This window comes from Eptatretus burgeri, chromosome 4 (genome assembly GCF_056783735.1).
Source record: "Eptatretus burgeri isolate ZD-2024b chromosome 4, Ebu_testis_v1, whole genome shotgun sequence".
Lineage (NCBI taxonomy): Eukaryota > Metazoa > Chordata > Myxini > Myxiniformes > Myxinidae > Eptatretus > Eptatretus burgeri.
This window is the reverse complement of record NC_140964.1, coordinates 64,384,647-64,407,159: the sequence shown is the minus strand read 5'-3', so window position 1 is coordinate 64,407,159 and position 22,513 is coordinate 64,384,647. Positions and strand designations below refer to the sequence as shown.

At 43.6% G+C, this 22,513-nt stretch overlaps 2 protein-coding genes across 3 annotated transcripts in view; one reads left to right on the top strand and one right to left on the bottom strand.

Annotated features, from left to right (window-relative positions):
- Positions 1-22,513, bottom strand: part of LOC147028228 (transmembrane protein 106B-like) — a 68,635-nt gene that overhangs the window by 43,544 nt on the left and 2,578 nt on the right. For both annotated transcript variants that reach the window (XM_085878452.1, XM_085878451.1), the window contains exons 2-3: positions 20,119-20,321; positions 18,752-18,815 (exon numbers count right to left, since the gene is read on the bottom strand). In XM_085878452.1, coding sequence (XP_085734578.1) covers positions 18,752-18,815; positions 20,119-20,311 — 257 coding nt within the window. In that variant the 5' untranslated portion in view covers positions 20,312-20,321. The remainder of the gene's footprint in view (positions 1-18,751; positions 18,816-20,118; positions 20,322-22,513) is intronic.
- LOC147028229 (uncharacterized) lies at positions 7,711-8,445 on the top strand. The gene has a single exon (XM_085880252.1). The coding sequence runs from the start codon at positions 7,711-7,713 to the stop codon at positions 8,443-8,445; it is 735 nt and encodes a 244-aa protein (XP_085736378.1).

Genomic DNA, 22,513 nt, shown 5'->3' with positions numbered 1-22,513 from the left:
GTTTTTTTTGATAAAAGACCATGACCGAAAAAAACAAAAATTTTGGGGGTAGGGGGAACTAAATTGACCATTCCTCCACAATGGAACACCCTATGACAACAAATTACCACTCATTATCTTTGGCTAGATGTATGCTACAAGTTAGTATCAAGTATATTTCAATTGGGTGATCTTCAAGGTCACCAGAGGTCAAAAGGTCAGAAAAATCGGGTCACACCCAAAATCTGGCATTTTTATCAAAGGAATACTGTATAGATCCCCTTCCGAAACAATTTTATCTTAAAATACCACTTGAATCAACTTCTTGGATCCTCCTGATGTTTTTGGAGAAGCAGTATTTTGATTGAGCCACAACAGAGCAAACTATGACCGGGTCATTTCATGGTAAAGTGCAGAAACGGTGTCCATCACACTCATAATGAGACTGAATGGATGGAATGCAATCTATAGCTTTAAAATTCACATCCAATGATAGTGTAATGATGTTGAAACATACTAAACATAAAAACATGCCAGGTTGAGTCTGTGCATCTTTTTTCTGGCAGCCTAAAATGTTGAGGTACCAAATATTGTTACGAATCTGGAAGCCATTTGCACACAAACAGACAGCAATCCCTAAGCTTAGTTATTTCAATAAGTATGTGTATAGTTAGATTCCTCCCTATGTCTAAAGGGAATTACATATGTGTGCTGCAAAGTTTCTTTCTAGTTAGATTTTTGCAATACACAACGCCAACAAATCAATCCTTCACTTATTCGCACCATCGATGCCATTGCCCACGTGCGTTCGACCACGAACGTGGGTGGAGGTTTCCTCACCTCAGAACACCGACTCTGCCCAGGAAACCCCTGTCCAATCACGGATGGCCAGCACATCACCCCACAAAACCCTGTCCAATTAGCGCAAAGATTACTTCAGAGCTCCGACTCCACCCCAGAAAGGCAGGGTTTCCCCCTGTCCAATCAGAGGGGGACAGATATCACCCCACGAAACCCTGTCCAATCAGGGCAATGATTACCTCAGAGGACAGGTCACCCCACCCCGTCCGGGGGAGGGATAAGAATCGCCGGGCTCCCCTTCGTGCTCACTGGAGTTGGGTTGGAATTATCGGAGAAAAAGGGGTCGCCATTGCTCTTGGTGTGTGTCGGTGGTCATCGTTGCCGTGTCTCAAGCTGGTCCTCTGACTATTCCACAGTCGTCGACTTCCATCTCTCATTTTGTCGAGCAATAACACAGAGTCTGAGCCGGGAATCTCTGCTGGCCCTCTGTGAGGAGCGACCCTGGCCCCCGCCTGGACCCCGCTATACCGTGTCTGGGCACGCTGACGACCCCGAGTTTCACACCTGCATTCGTGGGCCAAACCGCACGAGACGGCCAGGTACCGACCAAACTCTGACCTCCAGCCTGTCTATCCCCTTGGCTGAAAGGGTCGAAATAAAAATAATCTGGGTCCATTTTCTTTTGGTGTGTGTGTGTGTGTGTGTGTGTGTGTGTGTGTGTGTGTGTGTGTGTGTGTGTGTGTGTGTGTGTGTGTGTGTGTGTGTGTGTGTGTGTGTGTGTGTGTGTGTGTGTGTGTGGTGGCGCCATCCTATAAGTAGAGCTGTGAAGTGCTTTTGCCCATTGTACATTTTCCTGCATATTCGTGATTAAGTCTGCTCTGTGTCTCCCTTCCCGATTACTGTAAAATAAATCCCCCGTTAATTGTTTCATTTCGTTGTCCGTGTTTTCTTTCATTGGCCTAGCATGGTTCGGGTTTGGGTTACAGTGAGGCCGTTTGTGCCGTAAATTGTTCATTTGGTCCGGCAGGCTTTAGTAATCCCCGCTCGGTTACGCCGGATCCGAGTCAGTAACAGCGACTCGATTCGGACAAAGTCGGCCGAGGGTGTGGCTTACCAGGTATTTAGACGTCGTGGGGGACTTAGGTAAATTGGAATTAGACAATTAACCCTTCCCCACGCCGTCAAAATATTGGCATCCACGGTCCACTAAGGGACCCATTGACTCCGGAGTTATCCAGGGTGACGACCTTCGATTCCGGGTGTTCGGTGGGAGACGGCCCGACTGCTCCGTCTAGTGGTCATTCCTCGCCACCGACTCCCGGCCTACAACAATACAGCTGTCCCAACTCACACTTGTTGGTGTACCACCTCGATTATCTACGAGTAATAAATCTGCTTGAAGACTTGCGTATGGATATTTGTGATCACATCCGATGGAGCAAATTGTCTAAAAAGTGATTTTAAGGGATACAATGGACATTCCTGAAATGAATACAGTATATGACCCCGTCGCATAAAATTTGTCATCTCCGTCACATTTTTTGACTGGGTGCCGGATGTGCATGCGCTTGGAACTATCTGCCGAGACGTGTACAAGTGTTGAACGCCCGCCATATTTAATCCGTGAAGTCTACTCATCTTTCCAACAAATCGTTTGATTTTGTCTAATTTTGACAGCGAACATCATCACTGGGTAAGTATACTATAAATTTGTCAACTCCAAACGTTCAATATCTTGCTCTTGAGAAGAAAAACAATTGATTGTATAAGGGGTAATGAAGTTGTAAAACTGTTTGATCCTGGCCATATCACACATTATTGCTTCCTCATATGATCGCTGGAGAGTGGGCACGCCTTTTTTTCTGAAAACAATCATATCCATCACAGTCATCGCCATCACATTTGAGGACCGTTACGGAGACGACAAAGAATCGATGGAGTTCTTTTCGCATGAAATAACACCCAGCAACTGTTGTGGGGCACTAGAAAGTTGTGGGGCACTGTAAATTTGTGCTCAATATTAAACTTTAATAGAGTTTTGCCATTGACATTGGAAGTTTGAACCATTTCTTATGCACTTTCATTTTTCAAGTAATTCTGCACCATTTTTGAGATCATATCGAATCAACAATATTAGCAATCAGATAAGAGTGTGGGAAGACTTCTGCTAAAAAATATTTGGTACGTTACTAGCAGGTGTCATTGCGGTAAGTGTATCTTTTATGACCAATGAAACCATTTGATGAGGGTCATTTGCAAAATTCACACCCGGTATGAACGTAAAACAATTTGAAAGCGTCTCACCTGGGGCTCACCTTAATGCTGTATCATTAGTTTTTTTGGAATTTCTCGAAAATATGAACAAAATAACATCTGTCAAATTTCCATAATTGAGAAGGATTCTAAGCAGTGTAAGTGCATCATTGAAGCAGTTATAGTTGATGGTATTACTTTATTTGTTTTGAGTACCAACGAATGTTTGATGGAATTGACAGTGTGACGGAGATGACACGGTTACACATAACCTCGGGAAAAATAAGCTTCATACTGTGTTACAAAACGAGCAGCTGATGTTACATGACAAGTTATAGTATTCGGATATGTGTTCTCATTATAATAGAACATGAAACAATTCTCAACTTTCTCATTTTTCCCCAGACAAAAAAGCACCTAAAAAAGTGGCATTACCATGAAGTGACCTGACCATAGATTTGTTCGTCGCAAATCTGAACCTCCGCTAAAATTCACTTTTTTGAAGAAATTTCTAACTTTCCGATGACAGTTGTTTTGTACATTGAAGTCCATTTACAGCACCCGAAGTGAGTTCTGGAACTGTTTACCCCATCACCCAATCACCCCCATCATCCCCCCACCCCCATGAATCCCATGCTACCCCTTTCAGTATGCTTAACACATGCTCAATCCCTTTTTGCAGGTGCTGCCTCCTTGTTTTAAAAGATGGAACCTCTTATATCAGCAAATCGAAAGCGGTCCAGTTCCTGCCCAGGTCAGCTAACAACTAATTACTCAAAATGTTTGATTTGCCAATCCACTGCTCTTGAGCTTGGACCTTTATCAAAATTAACGAAACGGGGTTTCTCCACGTTCAAGGATGCCGTTGGGACAAGGTGCGATGAAGTATATAAGAGGCTTTAGACAGACATGCAGGAGGAAGATGCATTCCTTGCCAAAAAAAAACAGAAATCCACATCGCTTGTCGGAGCAATTACACGCATAAAAAGCATTTAGAGTCAAAACGCTTGCGAAGAGAAAGTGAATCATCAGCAGGAGAAACACCATTTCTTCAAACCAGCCGGACTGCCACCATTGACTCTAAATCCATGTGTTTTTTTTGTGTGAGAAGGATCGTGATGGCTTGGGTGATAGGACTTTAGTATCTGTCGCTACCGTTTAAAGACAGCTGTCAATTCACAATAAAGCAAAGGAACGAAATGAGGAAGCAGTGCTCTTGAAAATTATGGGTCATGGTGAGAAATGCCTCGACTTGATAGCAAATTATTTTCGATATCACCGAAAGTGTTTGAACAGGTTTATGACAAAACGTAAAACTGAGGGTGCAAGTTCGGCCAAGTTGTCAGAGCATGGCATTTTTGACATTGATGTCCGGGATTTCAAAAGGACTTTTAAATGAGAAACGTGTATTCTATCAACTTTCAAAAAGATACAATGATTTGTTGCCTCAGCATGGCAAACAGAAATATAGAACAGACAGATTGAAGAAACGAATTATTAAACATTTTACCAATGACAAAATTCAGGTTGTGGACATGAAGAACACAGCTCTCGTAATGTGCCTCATCTCTCACTGTCAAAGAGCTTTGTGACCAAGGTGTGCAGCTGCAAGCTGAATTAAATGAGTGTCAGTTACTATTTGATTCTGAGGATGAATGCATCGATGACAGTTTGCACAAGGATATGTCGCTGAGTTCATATCACATAGCTAAACACCTATGGGCAGAGATGAAAACTTCTATGAAAAGAGAGGATGCTTCTGAAATTGAGATATCTTATGAAGCAGCCTCTAGTCAAGTTCCTGTTGGCTTTTACAATCATTTAGCTTGTTTGCTTTTTGACAATAATGATGCCCGAGGTCAGGATGGAAGAGTCTGCCTTCCCGGTGACAGCATGGAAAGGGTATTGAACCTTGCCCAGGACATCATTCGCATTCTGAGTAAAAAGCCTACCCTCAAGCAGGTTGGACTTGCTCTACATGTCCTGAAAGAAACTCGTAGCAAAAACCCATCACCACTTTAAATCGGTTTGGGAACTGTGTCAGCTATTCTAGTGCACAGCGTTACCTGGCCACTATAGCCAATGAGGTTTCTGAGTGAGAAGAAAAGGAAGGTATCTTCATCCCGACTAATATCGTTCCTGGACAGTTTCTTCAAGTTGCGTTAGACAACCTCAACTTCCACTCTGAAACTGAGGATGGAGGCAGTCTGTACGCGACAACCAATATCATATATCAATATTCAAGTGGTCAGGAGACAACAATTGATTCTGCTGGGAAAGTGCCCTATCATAAAAGGAGGCAAACTACAATATTAAAAAAACCTGAGAAGTTTGAACCAGTCAGCAGCCACCTTACTCTTAAAGGGAGAAAAGAGGCCCGGTCATTGCGTGGTATTGGAATGAGTGAAAATGAGATTGAAGACAGTAATGTATTGGTGGATGTAAACATTGTCTGGTTCTTACAAAGGATGTTCCCTACTCAGATAATGACAGCTGAAGATGACAGTCCATGCAGCGTACCAACTTGGAGTGCATTCTCTGAACTTTATTCTGGGAAACAAGCACATAAAACAAAGATTGGTTATGGTCCAATGTATCCACAAACTTCAACCAATCCAGATGTTGTCAAGACCTCTCTCGACTACTTTGTTTCACTGAATCTCAAGTTAGGACAATTGAACACTGTGATAACTTGTGATCAAGCAATATATGACATAATAAAAGGTTTAGTAAAAAAGGATCCAGTGCAATATAAAAATGTCATAGTGTGACTTGGTGGCTTCCATATTGTACAGAACTTTATTGGGTCTATTGGGTTTTTGATGAAAAAAGCGGCATTGAAGAGGAACTGGTTGCTCGTGATATATGTGGTCGGGGAACAGCTAATAAGGTAATGGCAGGAAAGGACTACTATAAAATGGTTCATTACCATTCATTGCTAAGTGAGGCTTTCTTCATGCTTAAGTGGGAAGCATTCGAGCAATGGTTGTTCCAGAAAGAGTACACAGATCATGTTGAATTACTTTCAACTGTGTCATCGCTGTTTGAAAGAATTCGAGTGGATTATGAAAAACAGGACAAAGACAGTGTCGTGCAACATGTTGGTGATATGCTTAATCATCTGAAATCCCTAGATACTCTCTGGGAGGAATTTGAGAATTCTTTAGGAAAGACAGCACAGTTGTGGGGAATGTACATAAAATGGTACTCATTCTAAAGTGTTATGTGAATGATGAGAGAGCTGGCCTTTGGAACCAACACCTCCTGGAGGCAAAAAACATGTTACCATACACTGTTTCGTCTGGAAAAAGCAAGTACATGTCCTGTCTTCCAACATATTTGAATGAAATGAACAGCCTTCCCATCTCAGCACCAGATGTTCACAAAGAATTTGAGGCGGGCAACTTTGCAGTCCATCAGACGGAAGATGCATTCAATAGTGTATGGACAGACCTCGCTTTGGAGCAACCCTACAACAAAGAAGGGAAAACAAGCCTATTTAAGGGAATAGCCCAATCAGAATCAGCACGGGAGAAGTATGTAAAAACACTGCCCTTCATGACAGTCGTCTCTGAGAGTGTAAAGCAGATGGTGCATATGCAGTCTCCTGACTCAAACCACCACGAAAAAGTGAATAAAGATGACATGGCAAAGGTTCTTAAAATCAGAGATACTGTGACAGAAAGTATGAGGAATCCATTCGCTCCGACCATTGCAGCTGATAAGTTGGTCAACATTGCAACGGGAGAAATGCTCGCTTCGACGGAAGTTGTAGACTCTAAAAGACTTGGATTAGAGGCAATTGCATATGCAGGTTCCACTGATGCTGAAAAGATAATTACCCCAAAGATATTGACGTTTGCTGCACAACAGAAGCAAAGGGAAAAAAGGAAAACCCAGTGAAACAATTGGTATCTGAGGAAGGCACAGTTACCAGAGCCCTCTGCTTTACTCAGGAGCTGACTAATGAAGGTAAAATAGAGGCCTTCAGCTATGAATGGTGCGACTACCCTCCATGCCTGTTTGAACCACACATAGCTGGATACATAATGCGTAAAGGAAACAAGCTGACTTCCTAGACACCCTCCAAAGCAAAGTCAGTGATTCATGCGAGCCAGTCAAAGAACTGCCTCCCTCTGCTTTAAAACCAGTGTATGTCATAGATGCAATGGCAAACGTTCAACGCTTGCAAACCCTTGGGGCTAGCGTTTTCAGCCAACTTCAGGAAAGATAAAAAACAAGATTTTGAAGATGAAACCCATGAACTGTTCCGAGGTGCACTTTGTCGGTGATAGATATGACTTTGGTGAAATGAGCTTGAAGGGTGATGAACGCCTGAGACGTGAAACGGGAGCCAGCGCACCAGAGTTCGTTCCAAATGATAACATGAAAATACCAGTATGGAATACGTTTGTTTCGAATCCAAGGAACAAAGCAAACCTGCTCTCCTACATCTCATCCTGCTGGTCAAAGTCATCCCTACCAGATGGTTGTCTTGTAATTGGTGTTGATAGCGAGGGAATTAGTGTGACCAACAGCGGTGTTACACTGTTGGAGGATTTATGCTGCAATACTCATGAAGAGGCAGACACCAGAATATTTGCGCATATAGCCAGCTGTCAGGAAAGCAGTATATTCATCATTCATGCGACTGATACTGATATCATATTACTTGCAATGTATCATTTACCATGGCTCCAAAATGTCAAGGAGTTGTGGGTGGAAAAGAACAACCTTTTTCTACCAATTTATGACTTGGTCAGTGAGTTAGCAGAGGCAGTGGACAAAGACTCCTTAGAACTTACTGCCACATTACTTGTTTCCTATGTTGTATCAGGGTGTTATTCTGTCAGATACCCTTACGGACGAGGGAAGAAGAGAGCGGCCAACGTGGTACTACAACGTGTTGGAACAATGCCACAACTGACAGATTTCTCGCATACAGATTCTTGTGTAGACATCAAAGTGTTCGATGAAGCCAGAGATTACTTTTGTCAGTTGTACGGTAGACCTGGCTATTCATCTGTCGATCGGTTGCGTGCCCATTTATTTGCTTCAAGCAAACGAGATCTTCGTTCTCTGCCTCCCACTGAGGATGCATTTCACTATCATGTTCTCAGAATTCTTTGTCAAATCAATCTGTACAAGCAAGCAAATCTATGCAACCCAACCCTTCTACCACTGGTGGAGTATGGCAGACATTTTGATAATACTGGCAGATTAATTCCTGTCATGAAGTGCAAGGATGGTAAACCAGCCTCAGCCAAACTTGCTTTCTGTAAGTGCAAGAAAGCCTGTTTAAAGAACTGCCCATGTGCTAAGGCTGGACCAGCATGTATCATTGCATGTAGCTGTAATGTTGACCGAGCCAAATGTGGTCGGCTGGCTGAGGACAGTGAAGACGAGGACTAGACAACAGTAACTTGTAGCTGGCGGCACCACTTAGGTAATTAATTCTAATAGACGTAGTGAATTGCCTTTTTAAATGCGGCAAAAGTGAACTGTCATTTCTTTCATACTTTTAGGTGGTACGACTCTTTGTATCTTTGACAAACTAGTAGTTGTCAGATAACTGTTTGGCTACTGACGGTGCATTTGAAAGCAAACGTTATTGTAGTGACATGTGTAGAAGAGCCCTGACAAGGCAGCTTACGCTGTTTCTGAGCTTGCAATCCATTTAGGGCATGTTCCTACCGATATCACTCGTTGTCCAAGTAGCATCGACTTATAGGGAGTTGATCGGCAGAATATAACATCCTAGAATAGTTTTCATCATTTTTGTCTCTTACATTGCAGTACCTTGTGACATTTTTCAGTCTTTTCTCATCTTTATACATGTATAACAAATTGACCAATTAAATCATTTTTGCAATAAATGATAAAATTCTAATGGACATTATCAGTACTGTACTTTTACACAACATACATAACAAAAGTAATGAAAATCCACTTTTTTTTTTAGTGATTTTCAGATTTGTGACAATCAATTTGCTGGTCATAGTGCACTTTATTGTGATACATTTGAAATATTTATTCTCCAAAAACATCAGAGGGATCTAAGGAGTTGATTCAAGTGGTATTTTAAGATAAAATCATATAGGAAGGGGATCTATACAGTATTTATTTGATAAAAGTGCCAGATTTTGGGCATGACCCGATTTTTCTGACCTTTTGACCTGTGGTGACCTTGAAGGTACCCAATTGAAATCTACTTAATACTAACCTGTAGCATACATCTAGACAAAGATAATGAGTGGTAATTTGTTGTCATAGGGTGTTCCATTGTGGAGGAATGGTAAATTTAGTTTCCCTTACCCGCAAAATTTTTGTTTTTTTTCGGTCATGGCCTTTTATCAAAAAAACCTGCCCACAGAAGTTGCGCAATGGAGTTGAGGTGTCCAATAACACTTTTCAGGTGGCCAACACACCCACTGACATGGTCCAAGTGTCAAAAATTGTATAGCAGGGGTGTCACATCAAAAGTGTATTTCTCAGCCTTGGCTCACAGACTCCAAAGATGTGGCAATCCGAAGGGGCGAGTAGGGTGGATGAGGAAGACACTCAAAATGCATGTCCTCGATTGTTGCAGCTGTAGCGCGGGCAGTATAGGGCCGAGCATTGCCATGCTGCAGCAAAACACCAGTAGTGAGTAGTCCATGACGTTTTGATCTGATTGCTCGTTTCAGATGATTTTTAAGGAGGTTGCAGTATGATGCACTGGTGAGTGTGGTCCCTCTGAGCATGCTCTACAAGTGGGCCTCGGCTATCCCAGAAGAGCGTCAGAATCACTTTGCCAGCGGATGGCTGTGTGCGGAATCTTTTGGGCTTCGGTGAAGTTGAATGGTGTCATTCTTTGCTTGCCCTCTTCATTTCTGGCTGAAAGTAGTGGACCCAGCTTTCATCCCCAGTCAATACACGCTGCAAGAAAGTGTCGCCTTCTATTTCGTAACGTTGCAGAAGTTCTTTACACGTGTCCACTCGCCGTTCTTTCAGTTCGGGTGTGAGTTGTCTTGGCACCCACGTTGCAGACACTTTGTGGAACCCCAGCATGTTGTGAATGATAGGTGTGCTGAACCATGGTTAATGTTCAATTTGGAGACCACTTCATCCAGCATAATGTGACAGTTTTCCTTTAGGCCTAAGTCACATTTGCCACGGCGGCCGTGGGGTCTACAAAATCTACGGCCACTAGCAATTATAGGGCGGCCGCAGTATTTCCATGGTCACACAATGTAGCAGTCACATATTTTTTTTTTCGGGTAGCTGCATGGCGTATTTATAAATTGTGGAGACCGAAAATGTAGGGATGCGTACTGTCTTTGATTTGATGTCGCACGGTGACCTTAGGGTGTTCCTGCGGCGGCCATAGAATTTAAGGCAGATGCAAGTTGCCCGCATGGCGACGGCAAGGCGACCGTAGGGGGACCCTAAGGCGAACGTGCGGCCAGACGGACGGTAACAAGTGGGTTTTTTGGGGTTTTTTTTTACCAGTTATTTTGTTCTGGCTTGTCGAATTGCTACGGCGAACGTAGAAATGAAAAAAGTTATAACTCCGCGCTATAATTCCATGGTGACCCCTATGGCCTGTAAAATATAGCCAAATGGCGTAGGGCCACCTTGAGGCCACCGCAGAAACTCTGTGGCCACCGCAAGTTTCTGTCAATTCAGAGGGTGTACGGCCGCCGTATCCTGGCCGTAGAGCAAATGTGACTTAGGCCTTAGCACGTGCTCAACTCCTGCAACCATTTCTGGTGTGTCGGCAGTGTGAGGCCGGCCCAAGCGAGCAGCGTTTGCCACACTGGACACTCCACTTTTAAACTTCCTGTGCCAATCGTACACCTGCTACAGCGATAAACATGCGTCACCATGTTGCATCTTCATTCTGCAATGGATTTCACTGGGATTCCCAACCTCACTTCCCAAGAAACGGATGACATAACTATGCTCCTCCCTGGTGCATGCTTCTAAGAGAGCCGCCATCTTGGAACTGCTCTACTGATATCATACTCAATGTTGCCAGATCTAAAACAGGCAAAACATAACTCTTACCCATAGATATAACACATATCGCCATTACAAGGATACTCAGTGACTGGCCCTTGTAATAATAATCTATATTAATAAATGCCAATGTGTGTGTGTGTGTGTGTGTGTGTGTGTGTGTGTGTGTGTGTGTGTCCTCCATAACTCCAACACCATAAACCCCGAGCATCCTGAAACTTTGCATGCATGCCAAGAAAACTCCAAGGAAGTGCTTGACTGAAAATTGGGTGTTTGGGTCAATTAAAACACCCCCTTTTGAAGATATATAATTAACGGCCTTATTTAATTATATCCTTCATCAGGCGATCATCAGCCAGCTCGATCTCTGTGGTTTAAAGGCGTATCCTCGGGTTTCTTTATGCAGCTTATTCGGCTGGAGGAGTGTGGGAGGTGTTAATCTACATATATATATATATAAAGTTGAAAGTGTGTCTGTGTGTTTGTGTGTTTCTTTGTGACCTATGCACGCGAAAAGTGCTGGACTGATCCTCACCAAACTTCACATGCTGACAGAACATGTACCCGGGAGTGTCCCGATGTAAAATAATTGTACTTCCGACTTCCGGTTTCCGAATTATGACGTCATCACCTGATTTCGTAACGTTAATTTTTCAAGTTCAGCCGATTGACATGGGACCAACGCCATTTACAATATATCTAACATGATTTTAAGTTTTTGTTTGTTTGTTTGTCTGCAGCACTAATCTCCTAAAAGGTGAAAGATAGGAGCTAACCACTGCAACAAAAAATGTCGGGATGGGCCCCGGGAAGGTTATAGGCTATGTGGCAAGGCCCCTCAGCCGGGGGGGGGGGGAAGGGGGTGTGTTTCCCCCTCACCAACCCCCTTAGCCTATGACTGCCATGGCCCAATAGGGAACTGATACTGTGCTCGCGTCAGACATATGTATAAAGATTAACTTCATTCAAAAAGAACTCGGGTAGTGCCGGGTGCATTCACCTAGTTATTAATATAATTCCAGGCATCTGGGTTTAGTTGATTAGGTGAGAGATGATTGGTTATTCCCTCCATTCAAAGGTGAGAGATGTGGGTGGATCTTTATTATTTAAGTATTGACTGCTTTTGACGTTTGCACGTGGTACATGTTTGGGAGCCTCATTGGTATGCATTTCTGTCTGCGCTGTCGCTGAAGATTCGCCAATAAGCGATGAAACTGGTCCGGTGGCTGAGGGTGTGTGTGGCATTGGGATTCTCATGTGTGTACTATGTGTGAACGTCTTTAAAGCTGTGGAGGAACTCTGGGAAGGGTTTGAAACATCAAAGCGCTTACCTTGTGTAGGCCTTCTTGAGATGCTTTATGCAGCAGCTTTGGCTCGAGGAGTGTGGGAGGTGTTAATTATTTATATAATCCTCGCCACCTGGGTTTAGTTGATGAGGTGAGAGCTGATTGGCTATTCCCTCCATTCACAAGTGAGAGATGTGGGTAGGTCTTTATCATATATATATATATATATATATATATATATATATATATATATATATATATATATATATATATATATATATATATATATATATATTTCTAAATCATGCATCAACATACAGTCGACAATGGTAACAGTTCATGTCCTGATCAGGATGTACAGTCAGCAGTTACTACAAGGTACAGGTACATCGACAGCACATGGATATGGTACATATGGGTAGATTTGCATCTGTAAAGGGACTCTCCGTGGGCATGTGTACATGCTTGGTTACAGGTGCCGAGGTGGCAAAGTTTCATCCCATATCTTATGATGATAATGGGTGATGGAGTTTTAACTTTTAACCTCAGCATTGTATGAGCGATCACGTTTTCCTTATCCTGGCAGGATTTGCACTACCTTACGTGTTACTGTTTCCGGTGGATTGGCAGCATCTCGGGGAGGGGGAGGGGGGGTCTCGTGCCCTTGATGCACACTCGAGGTCACTTACCATATCAGGTGCAGCCGAGCAGAGCTGCCGAGTACGCACCGGCTAATAAGAGTAAAATAGTGGGACAGAACTTCCCGGCTGACCTGTGTGTGGACTACGTTGAACTAATGGAGGAAAAGACAGAATGGGCTGGGTACATTTATAAGATAAGCAATTTATTATACAACAAGTGAAATGCAAACATTTCCAAAAAGGACAATAGAAGATACACTGCAAAGCAAACCTGATACAAGGATCTTCTACAATGGAATTTACACCAACATGACAAGTGCCATCAGACACAAACACCTGAGGAAATTAGACAGCAAGGCAAGATAGAAAAAGTATGAGTTGTTTACGACCTCTATGGTACCTGGTGCCGCACTTCCCAGTAGCTTAGTCAGACAATGTTGAACGGGAGGGGGCAGAAAACTGGGGATATCTAAGGTGCATGAGTGAGGAGGGTGCAAATGAGGTGCAATGAAATCCAGGTGGGATGCAGAGAAGGAAAAATGAGAACAGATGTGTGTCTGTAGGGTTGCTCTTTTAGCTCTTGTGCGTCCACAGCAGACGAGATAGAAGAAAAGAGACAGAACGTGAGAGAGGAAAATTTAGCAATGACGTGTGAGGAGGTCTGTAAAGGTAAATGCCACGGTCTATGATCAGTGTGGTGGTGTTTGGCCCACTCGTCCACCCAGTACTCTTCTCTGCCTACTCCATTCCACTTTCCTCCTCATGCTGCTGATCAAGCCAGAACTCTCCCCTCTTCGCCCAGTACCCAGCACCCCCCGACCTCAACAATTACCTTCACTCTCAACCAACCCCTCTCTACTCAACCACTTCTCAACTTTCCTTTTCAGTGATTTTTCAGGGTGTTTTATACATGTCTGGCGAGGAAAGACCCAAAGTCAGACCAGGATGATTGGTAGGCATTTCCCAGCACCCCCATTGGTGCACAGACACTTTCCCAAGAAGTAGCCCCACCTCTGCGAAGCTCCGAAGCCGAAAATGGCTTCATTTACCCCCAAACTCAGCCATGCAACGGAGCTCCGAGATTAACATGGGGTGCAGGTTTCTGGGAGCGCTTTCCGGCCATGAACATGTGTTGGGTAACAAATGGGGGTCATGACTGTATGGAGCGCCAAGGCCAGTCAGATAACATTGAACAGATTTCATTGCATACTTGCGCTTTGAGCTACATGCCAAAATGTTCCGAACACAAGAACACAAGAAAGGTGGGGGTGGGGGGGAGGTTCAACCTCCATTGTTAGGATTTTAAAAACCCTATATAATGTGCAAGACCCTCAGTAAAGTAGAGGGGATGGAACCCTACTTCGGTGTAAGAGACAAAGTCACAATTATAATAAAGAGAATTTTTCAAATAACTTTTGTGAAAAAATATTTCCAAAACAAGCTCGAATGAGCTAAGATCCTCATCCTCTTAATGATGACGTCATAAAAACGAATATGATGTCATTGTGATGTATCAGGTTTGTGACAAATTATCTGTGCTAATGCCCAGCTTGATTCCCACAAACAAAATTCAAACAGCTTGACTAGTTTCGGAGATAATGGTATGGGCGATTTCCATGAGCGGCGATATTATGACGTCAACTTTTTTCTGGGAAGAATTTCCAAAATTGGAGATTGTTACTGCCTGCGCGTGGGCTTTCTGCATGTACATGGCAAGTTTGACGAAGATCCGATGAAAACTCTGGGTTGTGAAACAAAAAAAAAGTCAAAAAATAGGAATGACGTCATAAAAATTTATATGACATCATAGTGATGCATCATATGTGCAGTAATTCATCTCTGCTAATGCCCTGTTCGATTCCCGCAAACAGAATTCAAAAAGCTTGCCGAGTTTCGGGTATAATTTTTTCGGCGATATTTTGACGTCATAACTTTTTTTTTCTCAGAGGAATTTCCAAAATCTGAGATGTTTACTGTCTGCGCATGGTATTTTTACATATATCTGCCAAGTGTCAGGAAGTTTCGATGAAAACTGTAGGCTGTGAAACAAATGAAACAAAAAACAAAAAATGTCAAAAAATAGGAATGACGTCATAAAAATTTACATGACGTCATAGTGATGTATCATATGTGTGGTAATTCATCTCTGCTAATGCCCTGTTCGATTCCCGCAAACAGAATTCAAAAAGCTTGCCTAGTTTTGGAGATAATTTTTAGGCGATTTCCATTAGCGGAGATATTTTGACGTCATAACTTTTTTTTCGAGGAGGAATTTTCAAAATCGGAGATGGTTACTGTCTGCACAGGGTATTTTTTCATATATACGCCAAGTTTCAGGAAGTTTCGATGAAAACTGTTGGCTGTGAAACAAAAAAGTCCACAACAACAACAACAACAACAACAACATGAGTAAGACTTCGAGAACCTCCACGCGGATCTAAAAATGGGATAAGTCATCATGCATGCACGCTTGAGCACATGGTGATCAAATGTACAACCGACAGCAATCGGCTACAAACTTGAGCATAATTAATGGGAACTGGAACGTGATGAAAGGAACCATACCACAGGAGGGGTGACTCATGCTGTGTTTTCCCCAATTAGTGTTTATGGCGAACTGTGTTCAAATGAGCGTTTGGATGCAAACAAACTCATTTCCGACTAACCATTTATATTTCATCAAACAAATGTTTGCAAAAGGAGCAGTCCAGCAGTAACTGCACACCAAACCAGATCATCACTCGGAAGAGCGCACAAACCTTTTCCAGGCTGAACAGTTTACATTTTGTATCCCACTGTTAGGATGGATCTGAATCCAAACCCAAACTAAAATTGAATTGGCTTGCTCGTATCACCTATCCAACTCATCCACCAAGTGTTGTTATAATCCGTCCACAACTTTTTGAGATATCATGCTACAGTGCCTTCAGAAAGTATTCACACCCCTCGACTTTTGTCATATTTTGCTGTGTTACAGCCTGAATTTGAAATTGATTAAATTTTTAAAAAATTGTCACCGATCCACACAAAATACCCCATAATGGCAAAGTGAAAACATGTTTTTAGAATTTTTTTTACAAATTAATTAAAAATGAAAATCTGAAATGTCTTGCATCAATAAGTATTTAACCCTTTTGCTATGACACTCCAAATTGAGCTCAGGTGCATCCAATTTCCTCTGGTCATCCTTGAGATATCTCTACAACTTAATTGGAGTCTACCTGTGGCCAATTAAATTGATTGGACATGATTTAGAAAGAAACACCTTTCTATACAAGGTCCCACAGTTGACTGTGCATGTCAGAGCAGAAACTCCACCATGAAGTCCAAGGAACTGTCCGTAGAACTCCGAGATAAAACTGTGAGGAAGCATTGATCTGAAGAAGAAGTGGGTATAAAACATTTTCTGGAGTGTTGAAAGTTTCCAAGAGCACAGTGAGCTCCATCATTAGGAAATGGAAAGAATATGGAACTACACAGACTTTTCCTAGAACTGCCCATCCACCCAAATTGAGCAACCTGGCAAGAAGGACCTTTGTCAGGGATGTGACCAAGAACCCAATGACCACTCCAACAGAACTACACAGTTCCTTGGCTGAGATGGGAGAAAAAGGCACATGACAGCACGCTTGGAGTTTGCAAAAAGGCACGTGAAAGACTCAGAGAGCATGAGGCAAAAAATGTTGTGGTCTGATGAGATGAAAATTGAACTCTTTGGCCTGAATGCAAAGCGCTATGTCTGGCGGAAACCAAGCGCATCTCATCACCCATCTAACACCATCCTTACCATGAAGCATGGTGGTGGAAGCATCACGCAATGGGGAGGCTTTTTAGTGGCAAGGACTGGGATACTTGTTGGGGTTGAGGGAACAATGAATGGAGCCAAATACAGGCAAATCCTTGAGGAGAACCTTCTTCAGAGTGCAAAAGACCTTGGACTGCAGTGAAGATTTACATTCCAACAGGACAATCACCTCACACATACATCCAAAGCAACACTGGAAAGGCTTCAGAACAAGTCCTTGAGTGACCCAGCCAAAGCCCAGACTTGAATACCATTGAGAATCTGTGGAAAGACTTGAAGATTGCTGTTCACCGACGCTCCCCATCCAACTTGACAGAGCTTGAGCAAATCTGCAAGGAAGAATGGGAGAAAACCCTCAAAGCCAGATGTGCAAAGCTGATACAGACATCCCCAAGATGACTCGAAACTAATCACTGCCAAAGGTGCTTCGACAACGTATCGACTCAGGGGGTTGAATACTTATTGATGGAAGACATTTTAGCTTTTCATTTTTCATAAATTTGTAAAAAATTCTCAAAATATGTTTTCACTTCGTCATTATGGGGTATTTTGTGTGGATCGGTGACAAAATATTTTTAAATTTAATCCATTTTACATTCAGGCTGTAACACAACAAAATGTGACAAAAGTTGAAGGGTGTGAATACTTTCTGAAGGCACTGCATACATTGTTTTTGGCCCAATCTATCAATGGTGAAGAATCCCCTAAAAATTATAGTATCCGGATCGGTATGCAGATCTTCACCAAATTCTCAACATTTCGGTCTTATAACACACCCAACCTGTCCACCAATGATGTTCTACCCATGATGCAGAGATGATGTTCTACCTATCCACAACTTTATGAGATATCTTGCTCACAGACAGACAAATAGAAAAACAGGGTGAAAACATAACCTCCATCCACCTTCGTTGATGGAGGTAACAAAAGCTATTAAGTTCAAAAGACCTCACAAGCAGAATTGCTACATTTCAAACTGGAACTAGTGAACCATCTTTTGCTCTGATGATGGGTTAACACCCAAAAACATGAGCTTTCTCTTGCTTCCCACGGCGGTTCGCATACCTTGATCAACGTCCTTTCCATTCCATCCGCCATTCCACCTGTTCGTCGATACAGATCGTCACTAGCCTTAATGATGAAGACTATCTTTCCAAGCCTTTCACAGGGAGGTGTTTTTTTAAAAAAACAGTATTGTTTAAAAATAATTTCACCAAGATTTGTCTTTGCAAATTAAGACTGTGGGTAAAAGACAGAAAGATAAAGAATTTGTGAAAAACGAAAGGAGCCATTGAGGGACACGTGTGTGGAAGGTAGGACAGTGGGAGAATGGAAATTTATGTAAAATCTGCTGCTCTGATCTCTTACCATGACAAAAGAGACCTCAGACCCACTAATCATTTACCAAAGGAGGTTTTGTGAACTATTGTAATAAAATGAGTTATCTTACAAGGGACTTCAATGGAAGAGGATGTCATTGAGCCCATAAAAGCCTTTCCATGGTTGCCAACATATGGTCATTTGTCTGTGTTTTATGCTTTTCAAATGCTGAGCTACAAGCTATCCCATTGGTTCTCTTCCGAAATGTACGCGGCATCACAACGTGCGTGCGTGTGTACCGCCTCGCCGTCCAACCTATAGAAACATAACAACTCCATTACGGTAATTTGCTCAAAAAGACAATATACCAGATTATGCCGAAGATGCCAAAAAATGACATTCAACTATCTGTTTCATAACTAAATAAGCATATGCGCATTATCGTGTTTGCCCACCATTGAAGTGATGTCACACAAGTTTTTATGTTCTTCGCTTTATGATGAGTTTTTGCCAAAAACGAAGTATGTTCGTTTGATTATATATTCACCGACTTATGCAGCATTTAACATCACAAGTTAGACAGCATTGAACACGAAGATTGAACTAGAAATAGCCAATTTACAACCCAAATAGGATAAGGGCCATAGAGGGTCGGGGAGGCTTACAGTCTCCTCGGCTTTAGTCGTTTGTCGCTGCAAGGAATAAGAGCCACCAGCTCGTTGGCTCTCTCTGCAAAGGAGAAACGCATGAGAAATGTGATTGTAACCGGTTAAGCTGCATATGGCAGGAGCAGGCATAAAACTGGTTGGGATTTGGAAGATCTATAATTAAATTTAACAAAAGAAGAAGACAACACTAGCTGGAGAAGCTGTTAGGCAGGCAAGGCTCAGGTCTAATATTTGAACTCTTGGGACTGTGCGCTATCCTCCAAAGAAAAAGGAGTGGTGGGGGGGAAGGAGATCACATGACTGCAATGTGCATACGGTGATGTGTAGAAGCGCTTACTGCTCATCATTAGCAAACCGGCGTAGTCTTCATATTGACCACAATTAATGCAGAGCACAGAACACGTCGGAAAACCCAAGTCGTGTGATTGATAATAGCATGTGTTGCCACTCAAAACATGTTGTCCACCTTTCAACACACCCACTGGAAATGTATTCCGAGTGAATAAACAACAAGGACGTGGGTGGGGTCCACGAGCGGCAAATTTGATTGGTCATGATGAGATAAAATGCCACGATATTTTGTCCAAGTACTGCTAAACGTAAGGGGTTTGAAAGTACCAAAAAAGGCAATTTGTGTTCCACATTGTTCGAGTTCACAATTCAACTGAAATAAAATAAAGATTTTAAAGGTCGTAGAAAATAAAATTCCGGAAGTTTACCACCATTTATGCAGCATATTGTACACCACCTTATTCAACACGTTACACGAGTTATTCGTGCCTGTTGTTTGTGTCCTTTATGACGTCCTTCAAAACAGTAAGTTTCCTCTTTAGAATGATTTTCAATTTCGTTGGACGACCACACAGACAGACAGAGTAAAAACATATCGCACCCGTGTCCGAAGAAGACGGTTCAGTTTGGCATTTTTAATATGAAATAAGTAAAGCCGAGAAACACGAACAAAACCCATGAGAGATTAGAATTACCCTTTAAAACCCTTTAGAATAACCCGTGAGAAGAATATGTGCAGTTCCTCTGCTATGATGAGTCAAGTAACCTTTAAACTATGGATTTGAGCTTGTGGGTTACACGACGTGAGCATTTCATCATAATAATTCCTTCAGGAATGATGCAGTCCAGCTAATGAAGGAAAAACAACTTGCATTCACTTCTCTGTAAAGGTCAACAGCTATATGGAGGTAGTTTGGCCAACCAACTATATATAACTATGGCGAAATTAGCAGTGTACATTCTTGTTTTAGTTGGCCACTGTATAGGCAACAGCAACGAAGCGAACCAAGGAGCTTTATTCAAACTACATCAGTGGTGCAAGCAAGTGTCACGTGACATGTTATTGAAAGTACCTGAACCAATCCGCCCAGTGCCATTGCAGGTGGGACAATTTAAACTGTTACTCCTCCAGTCACGTTTCTGGCCTGACACCTGCCTGGTGAACGCCAAATGAACATCCCTGGAGTCCGTGCTTCCATAAAATGGTCCAGCGTCATGATCTTCGAGTACAGGGGACTGTTGACTGGTCATGGCATCTGATGCCATCTTGAAGGCACTGTGGTGTGAGAGAAATCACCATCAGCTTACAAGAACACGATAAAGATTTGGCAATCAACGTGTGTGTCCTCAAAACCGTTTTCATGAGTCTGTTGTCTCATGGTTTTCTCTCCAGAACTTCAAATATACTATCCACCACCACTAGGTAACCTATTGGTATCGCGTTTTAGTGGGTGACACACATGTGGGGGTTAGTGGGTGACACACTTGTGTGGGAGGTTAGTGGTTGACACTCTTGTGTGGGGGTTTAGTGGGTGACACACTTGTGTGGGGGTTTAGTGGGTGACACACTTGTGTGGGGGTTTAGTGGGTGACACACTTGTGTGGGGGTTTAGTGGGTGACACACTTGTGTGGGGGTTTAGTGGGTGACACACTTGTGTGGGGGTTTAGTGGGTGACACACTTGTGTGGGGGTTTAGTGGGTGACACACTTGTGTGGGGGTTTAGTGGGTGACACACTTGTGTGGGGGTTTAGTGGGTGACACACTTGTGTGGGGGTTTAGTGGGTGACACACTTGTGCGGGGGTTCGTGGGTGACACACTTGTGCGGGAGTTTAGTGGGTGACACTTGTGTGGGGGTTTAATAGGTGACACACTTGTGTGGGGGGGGGGTCAGTGGGTGACACACTTGTGTGGGGGGTTAGTGGGTGACACACTTGTGCGCGGGTTTAGTGGGTGACACACTTGTGTGGGGGTTTAGTGGGTGACACACTTGTGTGGGGGTTTAGTGAGTGACACACTTGTGTGGGGGTTTAGTGGGTGACACACTTGTGTGGGGGTTCGGGGTGACACTTGTGTGGGGGTTTAATAGGTGACACACTTGTGTGGGGGTTTAATAGGTGACACACTTGTGTGGGGGTTTAGTGGGTGACACACTTGTGTGGGGGTTTGTGGGTGACACTTGTGTGGGGGTTTAATAGGTGACACTTTTGTGGGGGGTTAGTGGGTGACACACTTGTGTGGGGGGTTAGTGGGTAACACACTTGTGTGGGGTTTAGTGGGTGACACACTTGTGTGGGGGGTTAGTGGGTAACACACTTGTGTGGGGTTTAGTGGGTAACACACTTGTGTGGGGGTTAGTGGGTGACACACTTGTGTGGGGGTTAGTGGGTGACACTTGTGTGGGGGTTAGTGGGTGACACACTTGTGTGGGGGTTAGTGGGTGACACTTGTGTGGGGGGTTAGTGGGTGACACACTTGTGTGGGGGGGTTAGTGGGTGACACACTTGTGTGGGGGTTAGTGGGTGACACACTTGTGTGGGGGTTAGTGGGTGACACACTTGTGTGGGGGTTAGTGGGTGACACACTTGTGTGGGGGTTTAGTGGGTGACACACTTGTGTGGGGGTTTAGTGGGTGACACACTTGTGCAGGGGTTTAGTGGGTGACACACTTGTGCGGGGGTTCGTGGGTGACACACTTGTGCGGGGTTTAGTGGGTGACACTTGTGTGGGGGTTTAATAGGTGACACACTTGTGTGGGGGGGGGGTCAGTGGGTGACACACTTGTGTGGGGGGTTAGTGGGTGACACACTTGTGTGGGGGTTTAGTGGGTGACACACTTGTGTGGGGGCTTAGTGGGTGACACACTTGTGCGGGGGTTTAGTGGGTGACACACTTGTGTGGGGGTTTAGTGGGTGACACACTTGTGTGGGGGTTTAGTGGGTGACACACTTGTGTGGGGGTTTAGTGGGTGACACACTTGTGTGGGGGTTTAATAGGTGACACACTTGTGTGGGGGTTTAATAGGTGACACACTTGTGTGGGGGTTTAGTGGGTGACACACTTGTGTGGGGGTTCATGGGTGACACTTGTGTGGGGGTTTAATAGGTGACACACTTTTGTGGGGGGTTAGTGGGTGACACACTTGTGTGGGGGTTAGTGGGTAACACACTTGTGTGGGGTTTAGTGGGTGACACACTTGTGTGGGGGGTTAGTGGGTAACACACTTGTGTGGGGTTTAGTGGGTAACACACTTGTGTGGGGGGTTAGTGGGTGACACACTTGTGTGGGGGTTAGTGGGTGACACACTTGTGTGGGGGTTAGTGGGTGACACACTTGTGTGGGGGTTAGTGGGTGACACACTTGTGTGGGGGTTAGTGGGTGACACACTTGTGTGGGGGTTAGTGGGTGACACACTTGTGTGGGGGGTTAGTGGGTGACACACTTGTGTGGGGGGTTAGTGGGTGACAC